General features: G+C 39.3%; 1 protein-coding gene across 7 annotated transcripts in view; it reads left to right on the plus strand.

Moving 5' to 3' along the window:
• ITGB3BP (integrin subunit beta 3 binding protein) overlaps window positions 1–15,135 on the plus strand; it is a 35,404-nt gene extending 20,269 nt beyond the window's left edge. For 2 of the 7 annotated variants that reach the window (XM_075155607.1, XM_075155605.1), the window contains 6 exons: window positions 47–125; window positions 1,234–1,327; window positions 3,310–3,369; window positions 10,693–10,836; window positions 11,630–11,683; window positions 13,654–14,674. In XM_075155607.1, coding sequence (XP_075011708.1) covers window positions 47–125; window positions 1,234–1,327; window positions 3,310–3,369; window positions 10,693–10,836; window positions 11,630–11,682 — 430 coding nt within the window. In that variant the 3' untranslated portion in view covers window position 11,683; window positions 13,654–14,674. Of the gene's footprint in view, window positions 1–46; window positions 126–1,233; window positions 1,328–3,309; window positions 3,370–9,519; window positions 9,927–10,684; window positions 10,837–11,629; window positions 11,684–13,653 lie in introns of those variants that run through there. The other 5 variants (XM_075155606.1, XR_012674432.1, XM_075155608.1 and 2 more) reach the window with 5 other exon arrangements.
• The last annotated feature ends 935 nt before the right edge of the window (window positions 15,136–16,070 follow it).

Below are 16,070 nucleotides of genomic sequence, written 5' to 3' on the forward strand. Positions count from 1 at the left end.
TGATTTTCAGCTAATTGAAATTGTTTTATTTTAACTTTTCGTGCAGGTTCATGGAATTGCAGTCCAAAGTGAAAAGTTCATTGGTTAGAATTGTGAAAATAAGAGCAAATCTGACAAGTCTACAGGTCTGATTTACACTGATTTATTTTTTTAATCTACTTTTAATATAGGACTTGAAATGAAAATGAAAATCTTTTATGCAACATTTGAGTTTTAAGAAATAGGGAAGCAAATAAAATACTTGAAACCAGGCAGGTTTGACTTGGAAATCCAGAAAATGCAAAAAAACCCCAGAACTTAGTAGAAATGTTTTTTTAACTAGAGGAGTTGCTTTTCCAAGTACACCATTTTTAATTTGTATCACGCCTCATTTTGTACACAAATAAAAGCATATGAAGTAGTTATCAACTATTATTTATACCTTGAAATATGAATCATTACTGCATAGATTTTTATGTTCTTGAAGATTAAATATCCCTTTGTGTTGAAGAGATTGTACTATTTAATTTACCACTAATGTATCATCATTTAATAGTCTGTTTAATACATGCTAAAATGCAAATAACTTTTCTGTTTTGTTCACATTTTGTTTCCTGAATAAATTTAGCACAAGGTTCATTGCTGTATAGCAATATCTGAGAAATAATTCAGTGTACTCAAAGTATTGTATTGATTTATTTTACTTGCATATGTGGTCTGACAATGTTTTATTTGCAAAAAAAGGCTGATACTACTTTAAAATATTTTAATTGAAATGTTTATTTAGAAAACCCTATTGAAAAATCCTTTGTATTTCTCCTGAGATTGATAGTGTATGGTTTTAGGTCTACCATGAAATGCTGAGGAGTGTGTTCACTCACAGAATCTTAAATGCTTGTAGATTTCCATTTTACTAACATATTATAGCAAGCCTGTACATGTGCCAAGATTGCTTTTCTGGGGATCAAGTGTTAATCTGTTTAAACAGCTGAAGACTTACGAATGAAGCGTAAATAACAGGAGATTTTGAAGTAACACTTTAAAAGGTACCTGAATGCCATTTTCAAAAGTAGCATATGTTCTTACACCCTTAAACTTTTTAGTCCCCTTGACTTTCTGTGAGGTGGAGTCTCATGCATCATTTAGAGTTTATGAAAAGTTTCCAAAAGTTCTTTCTTTCAGATGTTTTTAATAAGTTGTAGGTAGTTTGGGAATGAGATTTAACAATGTCTTTAATTATGTTTTTTTTTCCAGGCTTTAGAGGGCAGTAGAGAGCTTGAAAATATTATTGGCGTCTCAGACTTGTCTTGCGTCTTGAGTGCTGAAGTGCAGAAAACCCAAGTGCTAAGTAAGGAGGATTTTCAGTAATATTTATCCCATTTATAACAATTTAACAATGATCACTGCAAACGTTTCCTAGAGTCATACCCCACTCTGCCTGTTATAATGTCATACCCAGGACTCTGACGTGTGAGTTCTTTTGGTCAGGACAAATGCACCTTAAATGTCGTTGTGCATCCAGCCAGGGACATAAAAGAAAGGCAACCCCAACGGCCCACTCTTCTAACTCACAGTCACAGATGGGGAGGAAAAACTTGCAAGAGCAACACCTTTTCTTATGTAAATAGTTAGATACTTAGTGGGTAGTTAGGTAGTGATTAGGCTAAACCTTTGCACTTTGATTGCGTTGCCTTTCTTCTCTTTTTGCAAGGAAGTTGTTTTGTTTGTTTGCCTGTTAGGAGGATTAGGCTGAACATAGGTTTCCAGGCTTTAAAAATTGCTATTCATGTGTCTTTAAATGATGGACATACCAGATGCTTATTGTGTTGGGATAAGGGCACTTTACAGGTGGCACATCTGTAATAGTTTTCCAAAGGAACCCAGAAAGCCAAAGATTTTCATTATTATGTGTCCATTTTTAGGAAACTTTTTATCCTTACTCCAAATCGGAGGTTCTTGGGGCATGTGAATCCTCATCAGCGAAAAGTGTACTTCGCTTCCCAACTGCCTCTGCAACTAGAAGGGGAGTATGTGATGGGGAAATACTCTAATGCAAAAAACTTGCATTAGGAATAATAGCAGGGGGAAAAAAAAAATTTTGCTTTCAGGGAGAAGAAATAAAGATTTTCCTTACCAGGTCATTCCTTTAAGAATTAAATGTGGTGAAAGGTAGCTGTAGGCACCAAAAGGGCCCCAATTTTTAGGCTTCAGAACAGTTTGTTCATTCGTTTTCACAATAGCAACACCTTTTATCTGTACCCACATGACTTGTGTGGTACAGGTGTGTGTCTAAGACTGCCTTTACCTACCACTTTTCCTCAAAGGTTTGCATCTATAACATTGTTCCTGTAGATCTTTCATACCAACCTCTGATAATCTAGTTACCAGCTGACCGGGGAATATAAATAATATATGCATATACATGGTCCCTGTGTCCAGTCTTTGGACAAGCATGCAAAGAAGATAAAACAGTTTCTTAACCTGCAGCAAATACGATGTTTTGATGGTATACATTATTCTACAACCTGTCTGGTTGCTCTGTTTTTCTGCAGAGTGTAAAAACACTGGAACTAGCTATAGGAGAGCAAAACCTAGGGTGACTGGGACTGCTGCTTTGTTCGCAGTTGGAAATAGGTGGACAGCAAAGCCACAGGTGCTAGAGAATTTTTCTTACCAAGGAGCACTGTGACCCTTCTAATGCATTAGGTGCATGCGCCCCAGCAGTGGAATTTATGCACCACACAGTTCCAGCAGCTACTGTTGTTTAAATTACCATTTCTTTCCTGACTTGTATTCGAATGCTCATTCAGTTATCATTTTGCATTTGTATACACTGTGCTAGTTCCCACTGTAATGCATATAACCAGATGTTTTCTTATACAAAATGAAGTTTTCTGAAAATAGCCTATGTTTACATTACTACCCTACACTGTGGATAGGGCAGTGAGACTGCCCAAATGAGATGTCAGACCTATTGTTGACATTTTCTGTTACATCCACTCTTCCTGTTAGCTTCTTGTTGCTTTCAAAATGGAAATCATCTTTTTCCCCCATCTCTGAATTGGGAACAAAGCACCGTGTCAGCACTAGAAGGCAAAAATAGGAACAAAATGTGGAATGAGACTTGTAAGCACAACTTCTCAAAATTCGGTTCATCCTGAAAATGTTTTGTTAAATTTTTTGAGCGCCATACATAGATAAAGGGGGGCTTTTGTCATTGCTTGAAGAAAAATATGAATGCTTTGAAAGTGAAAAAGGAGGCGTAGGTATTATTTTCTTTGAAATCTCTGGGGCAACATTTATTGATTTCAGATTTATTTATTTGACTAGTGAGTCAAGCAGAAGAACTGCAGCTGTTGAAAAGAAACCATGGAAAACTTCCTGCCCGAGGTAAGAAACTTTTTATAACTCCTGCGTAACAGATGTTTTGATGATTCCTTTTAGTTGATTCCTTCTTAGTTCTTTCCACTTGAAATAAGTTGGGTAACCTTTAGTATGTGAAAATGATGATAATCAAATGTGTTTCTTCTAAGCATGCAGGCTAGCCTAAACTTTTGCACTACTCACATGTAAATTTCATCTTTTCAGCTATTTTCATTGTATTGGGTGTTTCTCCATAAAACCGTGCAAGGAGAAGAAATCATTAATGGTCTTGCACTTGAGGCATAGTCTAGAAACAAGTGCAGTCAGATCCTAGAGAGTTTACATACCTTTTATGTATGCCCGTTATCCTCGTTCTTCCTCACTGTCCTCCCTCCCCCTGCATTTTGAGTGTATAAGCCAAGTAGCATACAGTCTTTGCAGCAAAACCTTTTTCACCTTAGATGTATTGTGAGGTATTTAGCACACTCCAGGGGACTGTGAAATCCTAACTATTAGGTTTCTTCATAACTAGTGCTGTGAAAATATTTGAAGTTGGTGGCGTTTAATATAGTGTGGCCCACATAGCCACTTTAGTGCCTTGTCTAGCTGGGAAGGTGGCGGACGGATACACACAAGATTTATTCTTTTCTCTCACACCCAGTAAAATCAACAAACATTCACCACTGATATTCTGATATTTCTGTTATCTTCACACATTCTGTCTTAAAATAGAGCAAAACCAGAATCAAAATCAGTGATGGCATCCCTACTGCTCTGTCTGCCAGCTGTCCTAACCAGCAGGACTGCTTCATATCACAGGCAGCCCCTTTGATTTTGATTGTATCTGCTCTTCCACAGGCTTAAGTTCTTTCTGCTGTGGGGAATTCTCTTAAAAGAAAGAAAATTGATCAAACTTAAGTTTCCTCAGCTCCAGCAGATTACCACAAAATGAAAAGGAGTGACATCACTTTTTAAGGAATTTGGCTCATTTGTGCAATCTGCTCTTTCTGATTTACAGCTCCCTATGTCCTTCTGTTCAAATGATCACTGCCCCTATCTGGCACTGATAATGGTGAACGCTATGGGCCATTGCAGATTTAAACAGTCATTGCTTCCTTTGTGCACTGCTTTTTAATGGTCACCAGGATATACATTTATAGTTCCATCTTTGCTCTAGAAACTAGCCTCTGACGCTAGACATATATCCAGTCGTGGTAGATGAGAAATGAGATATTTTGTGAAAGGAGGATGGAAAATAGAATGAGTTTAAGTTGACCAATTTTGATGAAGTTTCAATGTCAATTTTGCTTTAATAAAGAATAAATTCAATTTTGCAGTCTTGAAAATACAGTAATAGGAGAGGCGAAGAAGTATGTGGTAAAAGAAGAGCATTTGGAGATGTTTTACTTTGCCTTTTAGTTTTGGATGTGGTTTTTCATAATTATTTTTAATTAGTTATGCTCAAGACTTAAAACTTATGACTGTTCTCTGGCTTGATACAGACGGAATGTCACATTATCATCACATGGTGAGGCGTGAAATTTATTTACTTTACATAAACAACCTCTACTTAAAACAACTTAATACAAAACATTCCTTGCTTAATGGGCAGCATTATGTGGGACTCAGTATATCATTTTGTGTGACCAGCATAAAAAATAGCATCATTGTTTGTCCATGACTAGCATTTACAGTAAACAAAATGTTTTTGAATAGAATGTAAGCAAAGTGTAAAGCAGCTGCCAAAAGATTAAATCTAGTCAGTATGTTGCAGTCCAAAACATGCTGTATGTGTGTTGAGAATAAATGGGTAGGTTGCAATACGCATATTTTAAAGGAAAATTTAATAGGTTCAGAGCTTCAAGGAGTGAAGATAACATTCTGAACAGGAAAGCTACTTAAGCTGATTGTTACAAATTATAGTAATACTTTGCTTCCCAAAAAGAAAAACATGGACATAAATTATGTCCGTGACTCCGTCTGCTGTCCAAGTAAGAAACAAGAGTGTTATAGAAGATCAAATACTTGCAGCATTAAAGAAAACTATTTTCAGACTGTATCTTGTAATGAAATAAAAAATACTTTATTTTCTGTGTTGTTCATCCTGCCAAGCCCATGGGCAAATATGATCACCCCTATTAAGTTTAGTTCTAAACATTCCTAACTTTCATATTGCTTTTAATACAAGTGACTGAAGTTTGCACTCTCTGCAACAGTAGTGGTGGCTTTCCAAGAGACTAGATCAGGGTTAACTAGATGGATTTTCATTTAACGCCATTTGAAATTACTAATGAAAGCAAAGCTGGAGAGATTAGGGACCAAGTAATACTCAGTTCCCACTCGCCAAGCCAATTTTTTGAAGACTGTGTATATATGGTGAAAAATAAAATCCCATTTCAGAAACACTGCAAAATATAGACGCCTCCTTAATAAGCGGAGTTCCTTCTCAAACAGATAAAATGGTAAGAATACAATATTGCACAGTTTATCCCAATTCATGTCGGTTTGAGTTTGGACTTTGTATTGGGTCTTTGTGTACAAGCAACTAAATAGCTTGGGTCTGGACTGCTGGTGGGTTGCTGTGAGTGAGGGTAAATCAAGTTTACAATAGATTTCTACCTCATTCTCAAATAAAGTAGAATACATTTGTTGACCTTTAGACATACTTGGGCGTCTGTCTCCCACCTATCCTTCCTCCTCCTCTGGGATCTTCTGGGGAAAAAGGGAATACATCAGACTTCAGATGTATATTTTCAGGAACATATCTGTGGATTTTTTTGACTGTAAAAACCCCAACCTAAAAAACATTTTTTCTCAGACCAACTTTGTATTCACTTGCATGGAAGAAATATCATTATACCGTTTCTGGGAAAAGTAAGTCTCATGAACTGGCGAAGCAGAAATTATCAAGTGAACTGAATGAGTTCACAAGTAAATTTATTCAGAAACTGAGTTTCTTTCCAGAGTTTCCATTCCTTGAGAGCAAATGGAATAAATACCATGATTGCCTTTGCTTACAGAAAATATTCCTTTTTCAGGGAAGCGATGAGATGAATGCAGGGGTTGCACCTAGGTATCGGGAACGGCCTCTTTATCTAGCAAATCTGTAGGTCACTTTCTTAAGAACTGATACATGAGCTGACTGTAAGGATGAATCATATGCTCTAGTTTGTGCAAACACTACTTCTAGGCATTTGTGATAGAGGCTTTTCTGAAGTTCAGTTCTTCCACGTTTTTAATCTGTTTGGAAAAAGCTGCTGACAGAAACAACAGTTCCTTAGTTCTACCAAGGTCCTTTCAGTTAAATCCTAGGCTTCTTTCCAGCAAAAGTTTAACAAGGTTTCTCCAGCAGCCTTTTTGTGATGTGCATCGTCTCCAAAAGCAACAAAGATGATGCTGAAGGACTTTTTTTCAAATAGATTATTACTAGATGGAGACTTAGAGCTTGTGTTGGCAAACGATATGCTTACTTAAGTTCTTAACTTAACACTAAAGGCCAGGTTTGATGTTTTGCCACACGTCAGAAATGTCTGCTCTGAGTTAATGTCCCTACGTAGTGTTTGGAAGAGAGATGACGTGGTCTTAGGGACATGGTTTAATGGGCATGGTGGTGTTGGGTTGACAGTTGAACTCGATGATCGTAGAGGTCTTTTCCAACCTTTATGATTCTATGACAATCATCGTACTCTTTCACTTAAGTCCTGTATGCAACCAAGATATGAGTTCCCCTCTTGGCCTACTCAGAAAGGCTGCGAAACTAAGACAGAAATTGAGTTAAGAATCGATATTTTCTGAAGGTCTGAAAATACGCTCTAAAGCCTGATACTGAATTGCATTCCAGTTCAGTCAACCCGGTACCAGAAAGCCTGTATGTCCACGGCTGTGTAGGCCAGCGCTGACGCTTACACAGACTAGATCTGTAATGCAGCTGCAGTATGGAGTACATACCTGCCTTTACCACAGGACAGAGAGCCCTTAGGCCAAGAGCCTTCTCAAGGCCAAAAGCGGAACGAAGGGGCTACAGCCGGGCAGCACTTTGCAGGATTTCCTCTGGAAGAGCAGTCAGTGTGACTGGCACGCCTTAGGCCCTTAAGGTGCAGGTGCACGGCAGATGAACGAGAGAGATTGTGCAGATGCACTGCACGCATTCCCGATTGGTGGATGATTCCTTGGAGCTGAAACCAGCCGATGGAAGTGAGCGGACCCTTTGAGTGTTATGTGCTATGTCGTTGGTGAGACAGGTTCAAGAAATCCTAACTTTGTTATGTGGTGCGGGAGGGAGCCTGGCCTTGTTCATCTGCTCTTCCGTGTGGAAGATCTATCTGTACTTCTGCTCACAAGGCTTTTCTACAAGCAGACATGGGGAAAAGTTAATCTCGGTTATGTTTTTAAGTTATACCTCAGTGTGAACACTTGTAAATGGGACTGCATTAAGCAAAACAGAATTGACTGCTTCAGTGCTGAACATGTGAGTGTGCATTTGTACTCAAGGACTTAGTGCAACTCACATGTTTTGCTTACTCATAAGTTATTTTGAACGTCCCCGTGCAGAGACCCAGAGAAATCGTTCTGCCCTCCTGCATTTACAATCAAAACAAACTGTGGGATTGCCCCAAAATGCAAGGAGTGTGTTGTATTCTAATTAGTATTGTGTGGATTAAAAGCTCTTGTTACTCAGGCTAAATTTGACTGTACATCTTCTCTCATTCTGTGCAAGCGGGTCTTTTTTTAGTTTGTAACCATGCAAAGTCCTTTACGGTCCAGAAGAGGTAACAAAACCCACTTAGCCCGGTACCCAAAATCTGCAATGCTAGTGATTTTCCTAGGACAAGTGAGTCATCTTGTCTACTGAAGGAACGCTACTGAAAGGCAAAGGAGCTGGCAGACAGGTTTCTGTTCGACCCCCAAATGCTGCACTGTTCCCCAGCAGGTTATGGGTCTGTTGGATTGTACCTGCACCTTGAGAGTGCGTATTTTAAAATACAGCCGGAGATTTGAGAAGTGTCTGGGTCTGAGGTCACCTGAATGATAAGCTTTTTGGATGGAAAACACAAACCTCTCCAATGATTTAACATCCTCTGCTATGTAGATGAAATATTAAGCTATTAACTTTTGTGGCAGATACAGAAATGCACATGAAACATATGACTATAGGCCTCAGACGTATATACATATAGAACTGTCAACCTGCATTTTATATTTAGGTGTCAGCCACATTTATTCATGAATTTCACACTTGTGTTTATACTCTATTTTCCTATGTACCTTTTTACAGACGCAGTAGCTATTAATTTTTAATTCTAGTGGATCTAGACTTTAGAGTATTAAGCTTAATGAAAAATTAAAAAGAATTGTAGTTCTTTCAACACCTACACGTAGCAACTCTTACATGAGAATAAATACTGCTTTCTCCCATGAATATAATTATTTTAAATAAAAAAGAAAAGAAACATTAGTTTGGACTCACTTAGTAGCAATTATATGTTTAAGAGGTGTAAATAACTTGCTATCCAGACATTACAAATATCCAGGTGCTCTGTATGTGCTGATGACAACAAAATTGAAAAGAAAGACTGTAATAATTCTGACTGGTTTTCTCTGCAGAAGATATTGATTATTTGTGTGTGGTGAGAGATTTGGAAAATTCAATTAAAGGAGTTGTGCAAAGGTTTCATAAATTTTCCTTGTACAGCGTGTACACAGACATTGTTGCGTATTAAATCAATGCAGCACTTCACAATATATTTTCTTTGAAACATAAAAATAAATAACATTTAAACAGTTCTGCTTACTACAGAAACAAATTTTATTTTCTGTGAAGCATTTAGTCATGTGCTATCACTGACTCATACACATTTGCCAGCTGTAACAAATTTTATAGACGTTTTCTCCAGAGACATAGCTCATATACTATGAATTTTTAAATGAGCAAATGGTGAAGAAGGGATGTCAGCAATATAAAAATTGATCAGTTAAAAGATAAAAGCATAAGTAAAGAGATTTGTATGGTAGTCTTAATAGGTTTTATTAAATAAAAATACTATAAAAAGACAGTAATGAATAGACTGAAGGTTTTAACTGTGGTTGAGGTGGAGAAAAATTATTCTGGCACATTTAGTAGAAGATTGGTTTTATATCACCTGACAGGTGAACATTTTTTTTCTCTCTGCTTTTTAGATCTGTAAATGTTTTAGAGCAGTCAAACTTTGGGAAGAAAGGTGGTGGAAGTAGGAGGCGAAAAGAAACTTGGGAAGATTCTGCCCTTTTAATGCTTTTGCGGGCTGGGGACAGGAGACACCCTGGCAAAGGGCAGCGAGGCTTCTACCAAGCCACCCGCGCAGGGGTGAGGTTTCTGGTGACTCTCTAGCTGCTGCCTTACCCTACGCAACCCTGAAACACTCAGCTGATGAGGAGAGCAGCCTGGTCCTGCACCCAGCTAGTGCTGGTGCCGCAGTCGGCTGCAGCCCAGACGTCTTTCTGGTCACTTCCACAGATGCCTTCCTTTCCTAGCTGCTCTGGGCACAACAGATTTTCATCCAGAAGTTTTGCTAATGTTCTCTTTGCTTCTATGTAATTTAACTTACTTAGGAGTTCTGCATATAAAAACATCAAGAGAGAGAAGGGTTTTGGGGGGGGGGTCTGTTTTGTTGGCGTTTTTTAAAGAGCAACTCATTATCTTCATTAGCTCAAACACACACACACACACATAGGAAAAAACCTTAAACTGCTACAACAAGCATTGTAAGTTTTTGGAGCACATGAGTAGTAAATCTTATTATTTGGTTACTTGAATATCTAAATCTTAATGCCATCTGTATAAATATTGCTATAAATAAGGCTGTTTTGTCAAAATGTGCTATTATGGTGTATGTTTGGAAAGAAAGCTGAGTTAATGACTTTTTTATATGAATCTGGGCAGCTTACATTTTTTAAGACAGCTTCTCAGAGTGGAGTGCAGATCTTGGCACGGTTGCTTTGGCACGTATGGGTTCTTTAAGTACTGCGTAGTCAGAATGCTGCAATCAGTGATTAAAGGGTTCATAAAGACTGAATTAGGAAGTTACATTTAGCACAAAGAAACCAACTTGTAATTAAATCTCAGTCTTTTTCTGTTACTTGTCCTGCAAGACTGCACAGTTTCCTATTTTAAGCAATAGTTAGTGGGGGTTTATTTTGTGTAAACAAATGGTGTTTATTAGGTACAATGCTGAAAAGTTGTACCTGAGGCAAAGTTGAATTGGATGCCTTTTTTATGGAGTAATCTTATGAAACCTAGCTTATGACAGAATTTCTGGCTTGGTCTGGGCCAGCTCCAGGCAGCGTCACTGGCACCTCATGTCAGATCCACAGGCAGGTCTCCTGCGTCACGTCCTGTGCAGGAAGCGTGTGACGCTGGAGAAATCACAGCATGCCACGTGAAAACTGAGGAACTGAGGAGAATCTTCCCCACCACCACCCGTGTCTTCAGCGGCTCTGATGCCTCTCTCCAACAAGGTTTATATGCAGCCCCTTTCCTCATAGTAGGAGTCTTTTTAGCTATAAGCCGCTGTAAATATCTGTTGTTCTCAGTATGTTTAATATAAAGCGAGTAATTCTGAATTCCTTTCACCCTTTTGTGGTGGTGGAATCAAACTGCAGAAAGGGGGGGTATGAATGCACCACCACAATGAACCATCAGCAGACACGAAGGGTACTGAGACCAAAGCTGATCATCTGCTGCAGAAAGCCATTCCGAAATCTTGGCACTCGGATGCACCTGCTTCCAGACCCTTCCCCGTATGTTCTCATTCCCCGAGTTCCTTTCTACCCTCGCACACTTTTCCTCCACTTCTTCCAGCCATCTGCTCAGCCCTTCACCCTGGCCCTGCCCTCCTTGAGTAAGGGGCTCAGGTGTGGTTGCCTCTCTTTTTGGCATCCCCTCAGAGAACCCAGGGGATGGTTGTTCCTCTCGTGCAATCTTTGATATGGGTCTGCTGATACGGTCCTTACGGATTTTTATTTATTCTTTTATTATTAATAACAAAAAAGAAGGACCAGCTTCCAATACTCATAACACATTCTGTTCTGCTTTGTCATCATTGGTAATGATATAGCGTATGTGGATACAATCACAAGTAATTAAGGCAATCTTCTAAATTATTTTTGAGATACAGTAACTGTATGAAGTAAAAGGGGTTCTGTTAACCACCGCAGTAACTTGTTTAACTCATATTTGTGTGGGGATTTTCATAAATTCTGTAATAACACCATTGTTGTGTTTATCAAAACTGGTTTTCCTCCTCCACAGAGTATGTCCAGACTGCCAGTAGCTCTGCGTTCCTGAAGTCGCTCCTTGACTGAGGTAAGTAGCCCCTTGGTCTGCTGTGTGGCCTCTCCAGCTGCCACGTGCAGGTAGTATGATCAGAAGGACGGAGGTACTTGATTTTAAAACATTGGCAGAGTGATCTAGTATGTAGGCCTGCAGTCAAGACTGTAATAGCTTGATGGGGAAACAGTTGTTACTCTGCGTGTGGTATCTCTCGTTACTGGTTTGTTAAGCAAAATGACATACTGAATCTGTAGAAACTCTGTCCCACTCTAAAACATCCGATAGCATTTCTCCTCATCAACGCTGTCCGTTTCTAACTGGATGTTTTTTCAAGAATGGCAATTCAGCTGTAATACATGTAACGAAAGCAAGAAAATTTGTGTAGTTCAGATTATATCTTCTTAAATGTCACAACTGATGCCCTGGAATTCACCAAGGAGACTGCCTCCTGCAGCCCTGCTATGCTATTCACTGGGCTCAGGCTTTGCTTTCCTGCAAAGCTGCTGTGTGCACCCTTCTTCGCTGTTATTAACGCATAGGTAGACTCCTCAGCTCACTCCTGGCAGGCCGTACACAGCCAGCCGGAACAGCCCAGCTCTTTTCCAGGAGAGGACAGTGGGCTGCAGGGCAGATGGTCCGGTTGAAATAGCAATAGCAGCAGCCCACTTCCAACCGCCCGCCTCCCCAGGAGCATCTCACCCTCCCGTTCCATCTCTGCACGTGCACCTCAGACGGGGCTCGCTGCTGATCAGTCCACCACATCAACTTTCTTAGCATTCCCAGAGCAGAAAGCATAAACCAATGTACTAACAGACACCTCAAGCCATGTTTTACAGGGTTTTAAATTCTTCCTCCTTCCGTCTTTGTTCCAGTGTTGTAAGAAAAGCCCAGTTAGCGACTGGCCTTGTCTATCATCATATACTACCTGTGCATGAGAAAACTGGCTGCTCGTATCTTTCATAAAGTCTACTGATTCAAAGAAGTCTCTAAAGATGAGGATGTCTGCAGATTACATCAATTCCCTGTACAGTGTGAGAACATCTCTCCTTTGAAAAGTGAAAGTATTCTAAACTTGTAATCGAGGAATGGGGAAAAGTAGATCTCCAGGTTTTACAAGCTGTATAACTGAGTGAGTGCAGGGGTGAGCTCAGACATTGCATTGTGCTTCTCAATGAAGGTTAAATTTTATTTTTGTAATCACAAGTAACCTAGTAGGAAAAAAAAAAGCTTTAAAACCCTGCTGGTGCACAAGCTAATGTTACCCTAATACTCACTAGCTGTTTATGCCAGAGATTCTTTGTACTCTTTACTTCTTCCAAACCAACTACCACACCACAGGCTGGGAACAGAGTAATCGAGGGACAGAAACCAGTGCAGGAGAGCAGCGCTAGCATCCTCTTTAGCAGCTCATTTTCGCTATTCAGCATAATTTCTGAGTGAGTCCTAAAGAATGCAGAGCGTGACCGTTCTATGGTACAATAACCAGTTTAAGTCTTACACTGGCTTATTAGCGTCAGCTGAACTCGTACTGACCACAGCTACAAGGCTTCAATTCAAAGTTAGCTCAGAGGGCACTCCTGTCTCGACTATCGTCTAGTCAGTGAATATTGTGTTTGCACCTTATGTCCAAAAAAAGACACATTTGCTTTTTCTGGTTCTCTCTATCCCTTCCCAAGTGTGACCAACGCCGTAAAGCCCTTTGCTTTCTTACTGTTTAAAAAAATATAGTTGTGAAAGCTAAATGATCTTTTAGCAATTATTTCTCAATTTTTTCTACAGATAAAGACTACAGCATTTCCTTAAAACATCTTAAAATGTTCCTGCAGTTCAAGGGAGACCGTCTGTTGCTCTGCATTGCCTTAGGATGTGTGTGTGTCTGTATTTCTTATGCAGTGAGGCTAGTACTGGATGTAGGACAGACATATAATTCTGAACAGATCACATGAATGATGACGCTGTTGTCTAATTGCTATTTATCTTAGTCATTCCTTATCTCCACACAGGCATTATGTGAAAAATGCATTCCTCATCAACCCAAAGTTCTGCATCTGCTTGACTGTACTTAAAAGGAGAGAAGAAATGACTGTAAACCTATCTCCCCAGCAAATACCAGTTTGGGATTGCCCGTTGCGCTAGGCAGGTGCACATCTAGATAAAATTTCTGGCATCTATTTAAACTTAACAATGTGCACAACCAGATAATCTCAATGTAAATAATACATCATGGTTGGTTTATGCAAGCGTGGGTACAAAATGCTGATTTAGGTTTACTGCTGCATGGAAAATAAACTATATTTTCTGTATGTTCTTACTGCAAATATATAATTATGCTGCCTTGTTTTTCTTTAAAAAGAAGAAAACCACCAAAACAACCCCACTATAACGCTCCCTCCAAGAACTGGGTAAGAAGAAACCAGATTAAAAGATGAACTTTGGATCCCAGGCCTCCAGTGGGAAATGGCTGCTTCCTGCCACGGGGGTGTGGGTGTGCATCCACGCTCATTGAATCGGTTCATCATCCCCCCAAACGTTAGCAAAACATGATTTAAATTAATGCATCTAGTTTCGCAACAGCTTGCCTAAAAATTTACAACTTTTTCTAATGCTGATTGGGCTCAAAAGGAGGAGGAAGCTCTAGTGTGCAAGACATTATTCTGAGTGCCGAACGTGTTAAAGTTGTTTACAAACGACACCTTCCCTGTCCGTGGCTGCCACGGTTAGGGACATATGTGTCATCTGCAAAGATGTTTCCTCTACAGTCACCCAAGACACACTGTATAAAGGTATCGGCTTCGAGCCCACAGCGTTAAAACACAAGGCTCTAATAACATTTGCTTTGTAGGTCACCTTTTAGTTTAGTTTTGGTATTTAATGATATACGGGGAGAGTTGCTATAAAACAGTTTCTTCCCTTTTTCATTATCCTCAGAACCACCTCTCCAACCTAGTGAATACTCTGGCTCAAATCGGTGACTGAGTTAGGTGCGGCCTCTCTCCTGTTGAAGGAGTGCACTAGAATGAATTTTTTTTTCAGAACGCAAGAGAGAAAGTTCAACATAAATGCACAGAAGTGAATATCCTTTCTTGCTACCACTGCAAAGTACTGTTACTCAAACAGATAAACTGATTTTTTACAATGAAAATTCTGAGAACAAAAATGATAAATGTGTTCCAGTGTGTGGCTAAACATGTACACACTCAAGCTTTGTGAGTTTTTTTAATTGATAAAAATGGTTTTGCACTTTAATACCTGTGCAGTCTGATTGGAAAAAATGTTAGTAATTCTTTGAAGGGAATTGTGTCAGTTTTTTAATTTCTGCACCATTCTCATTTAAGCTTTCTGTGCTGTTGGTTCTTTGTTGTATGTGTAAGATTCACCAGCTGATTGCTTTGATGGTAATGGAAGGTTAGCCTGAACCAGCAATAGTTTATATAACCTGATTGTAACCTCTGTAGCTGGAAATTAAATAATTATTGATCTGAAAAGAGTCTGTAAATGAACTGTACGCCACTCTAAATCAAGCTGTTCTATGCAGTCTGAGAAGAACAAAATAAATTTTTTACAGAAAATAACAGTGAGGGGATGATGGACTACAATGAGTTACAGCAGTAACTTATACCATGGCAATTATTAAATACCATGAAATTTGGTATTTAATCATTTTTGTGGGAAATACAAAATTATATACTAAGATTCAGCTGCAAATACTCCTCATACATGCCTTCGCTATTTAAGCAGTTACTGTTTCTTTGACCTCCTGGTGTACTAGGCTGTTGCCTTTCAGAAACAGCTGGGTCTGTTAAGAACCATTTCCAGTTCCACCCCAGGTGGATCGTATGACTCTCACTTTATCACCCCTGGAGGCCATCTCAAGGACAAAGAAAAGGGATACAGGCAAAACTAATGTTTTTATATGGGTGGGAAGGATTGCACCATGATCTCATGATGAACACAAGAGAACAGGCTAATTAGAACCTGAACCCTTCTGCTTCCTTCCATCTTAATTTGCTCTTTCACATGCTGTTTCATTGGAAGTAGACGTTCTTCAAGCTGCCTGAACATTTGGCAGTCTTCCACCCAGCCATGTTTGGAGGGAGCGCTGTGATTTTTAGCTTCTGCAGCCGCTGGAGACAAAGATTCCTATTGATACACATCAGTGCCACTCGGCCTACGCTCCTAAAAAGAAAGGCCATGCTGTGGGCAGAGCTCTTGCACACACACCCTCAGAAAAATTCTAAATACTTGCAAAAATATTTAAGATCTGTTGCTTTATAGTGAACTGTTACAGTGTAGGTAAACTGCTAAACTGTACTCACCGCCGATAACATTACAATTACTACTCAAGAGCACCTTTTTTATTTTGGCTCAGCTGCTGTGGGTATAATGTTGGCTGAGGTTACTTTTTCCACAACAAATAAAG

Source organism: Calonectris borealis, chromosome 8, assembly GCF_964195595.1.
Source record: "Calonectris borealis chromosome 8, bCalBor7.hap1.2, whole genome shotgun sequence".
NCBI lineage: Eukaryota > Metazoa > Chordata > Aves > Procellariiformes > Procellariidae > Calonectris > Calonectris borealis.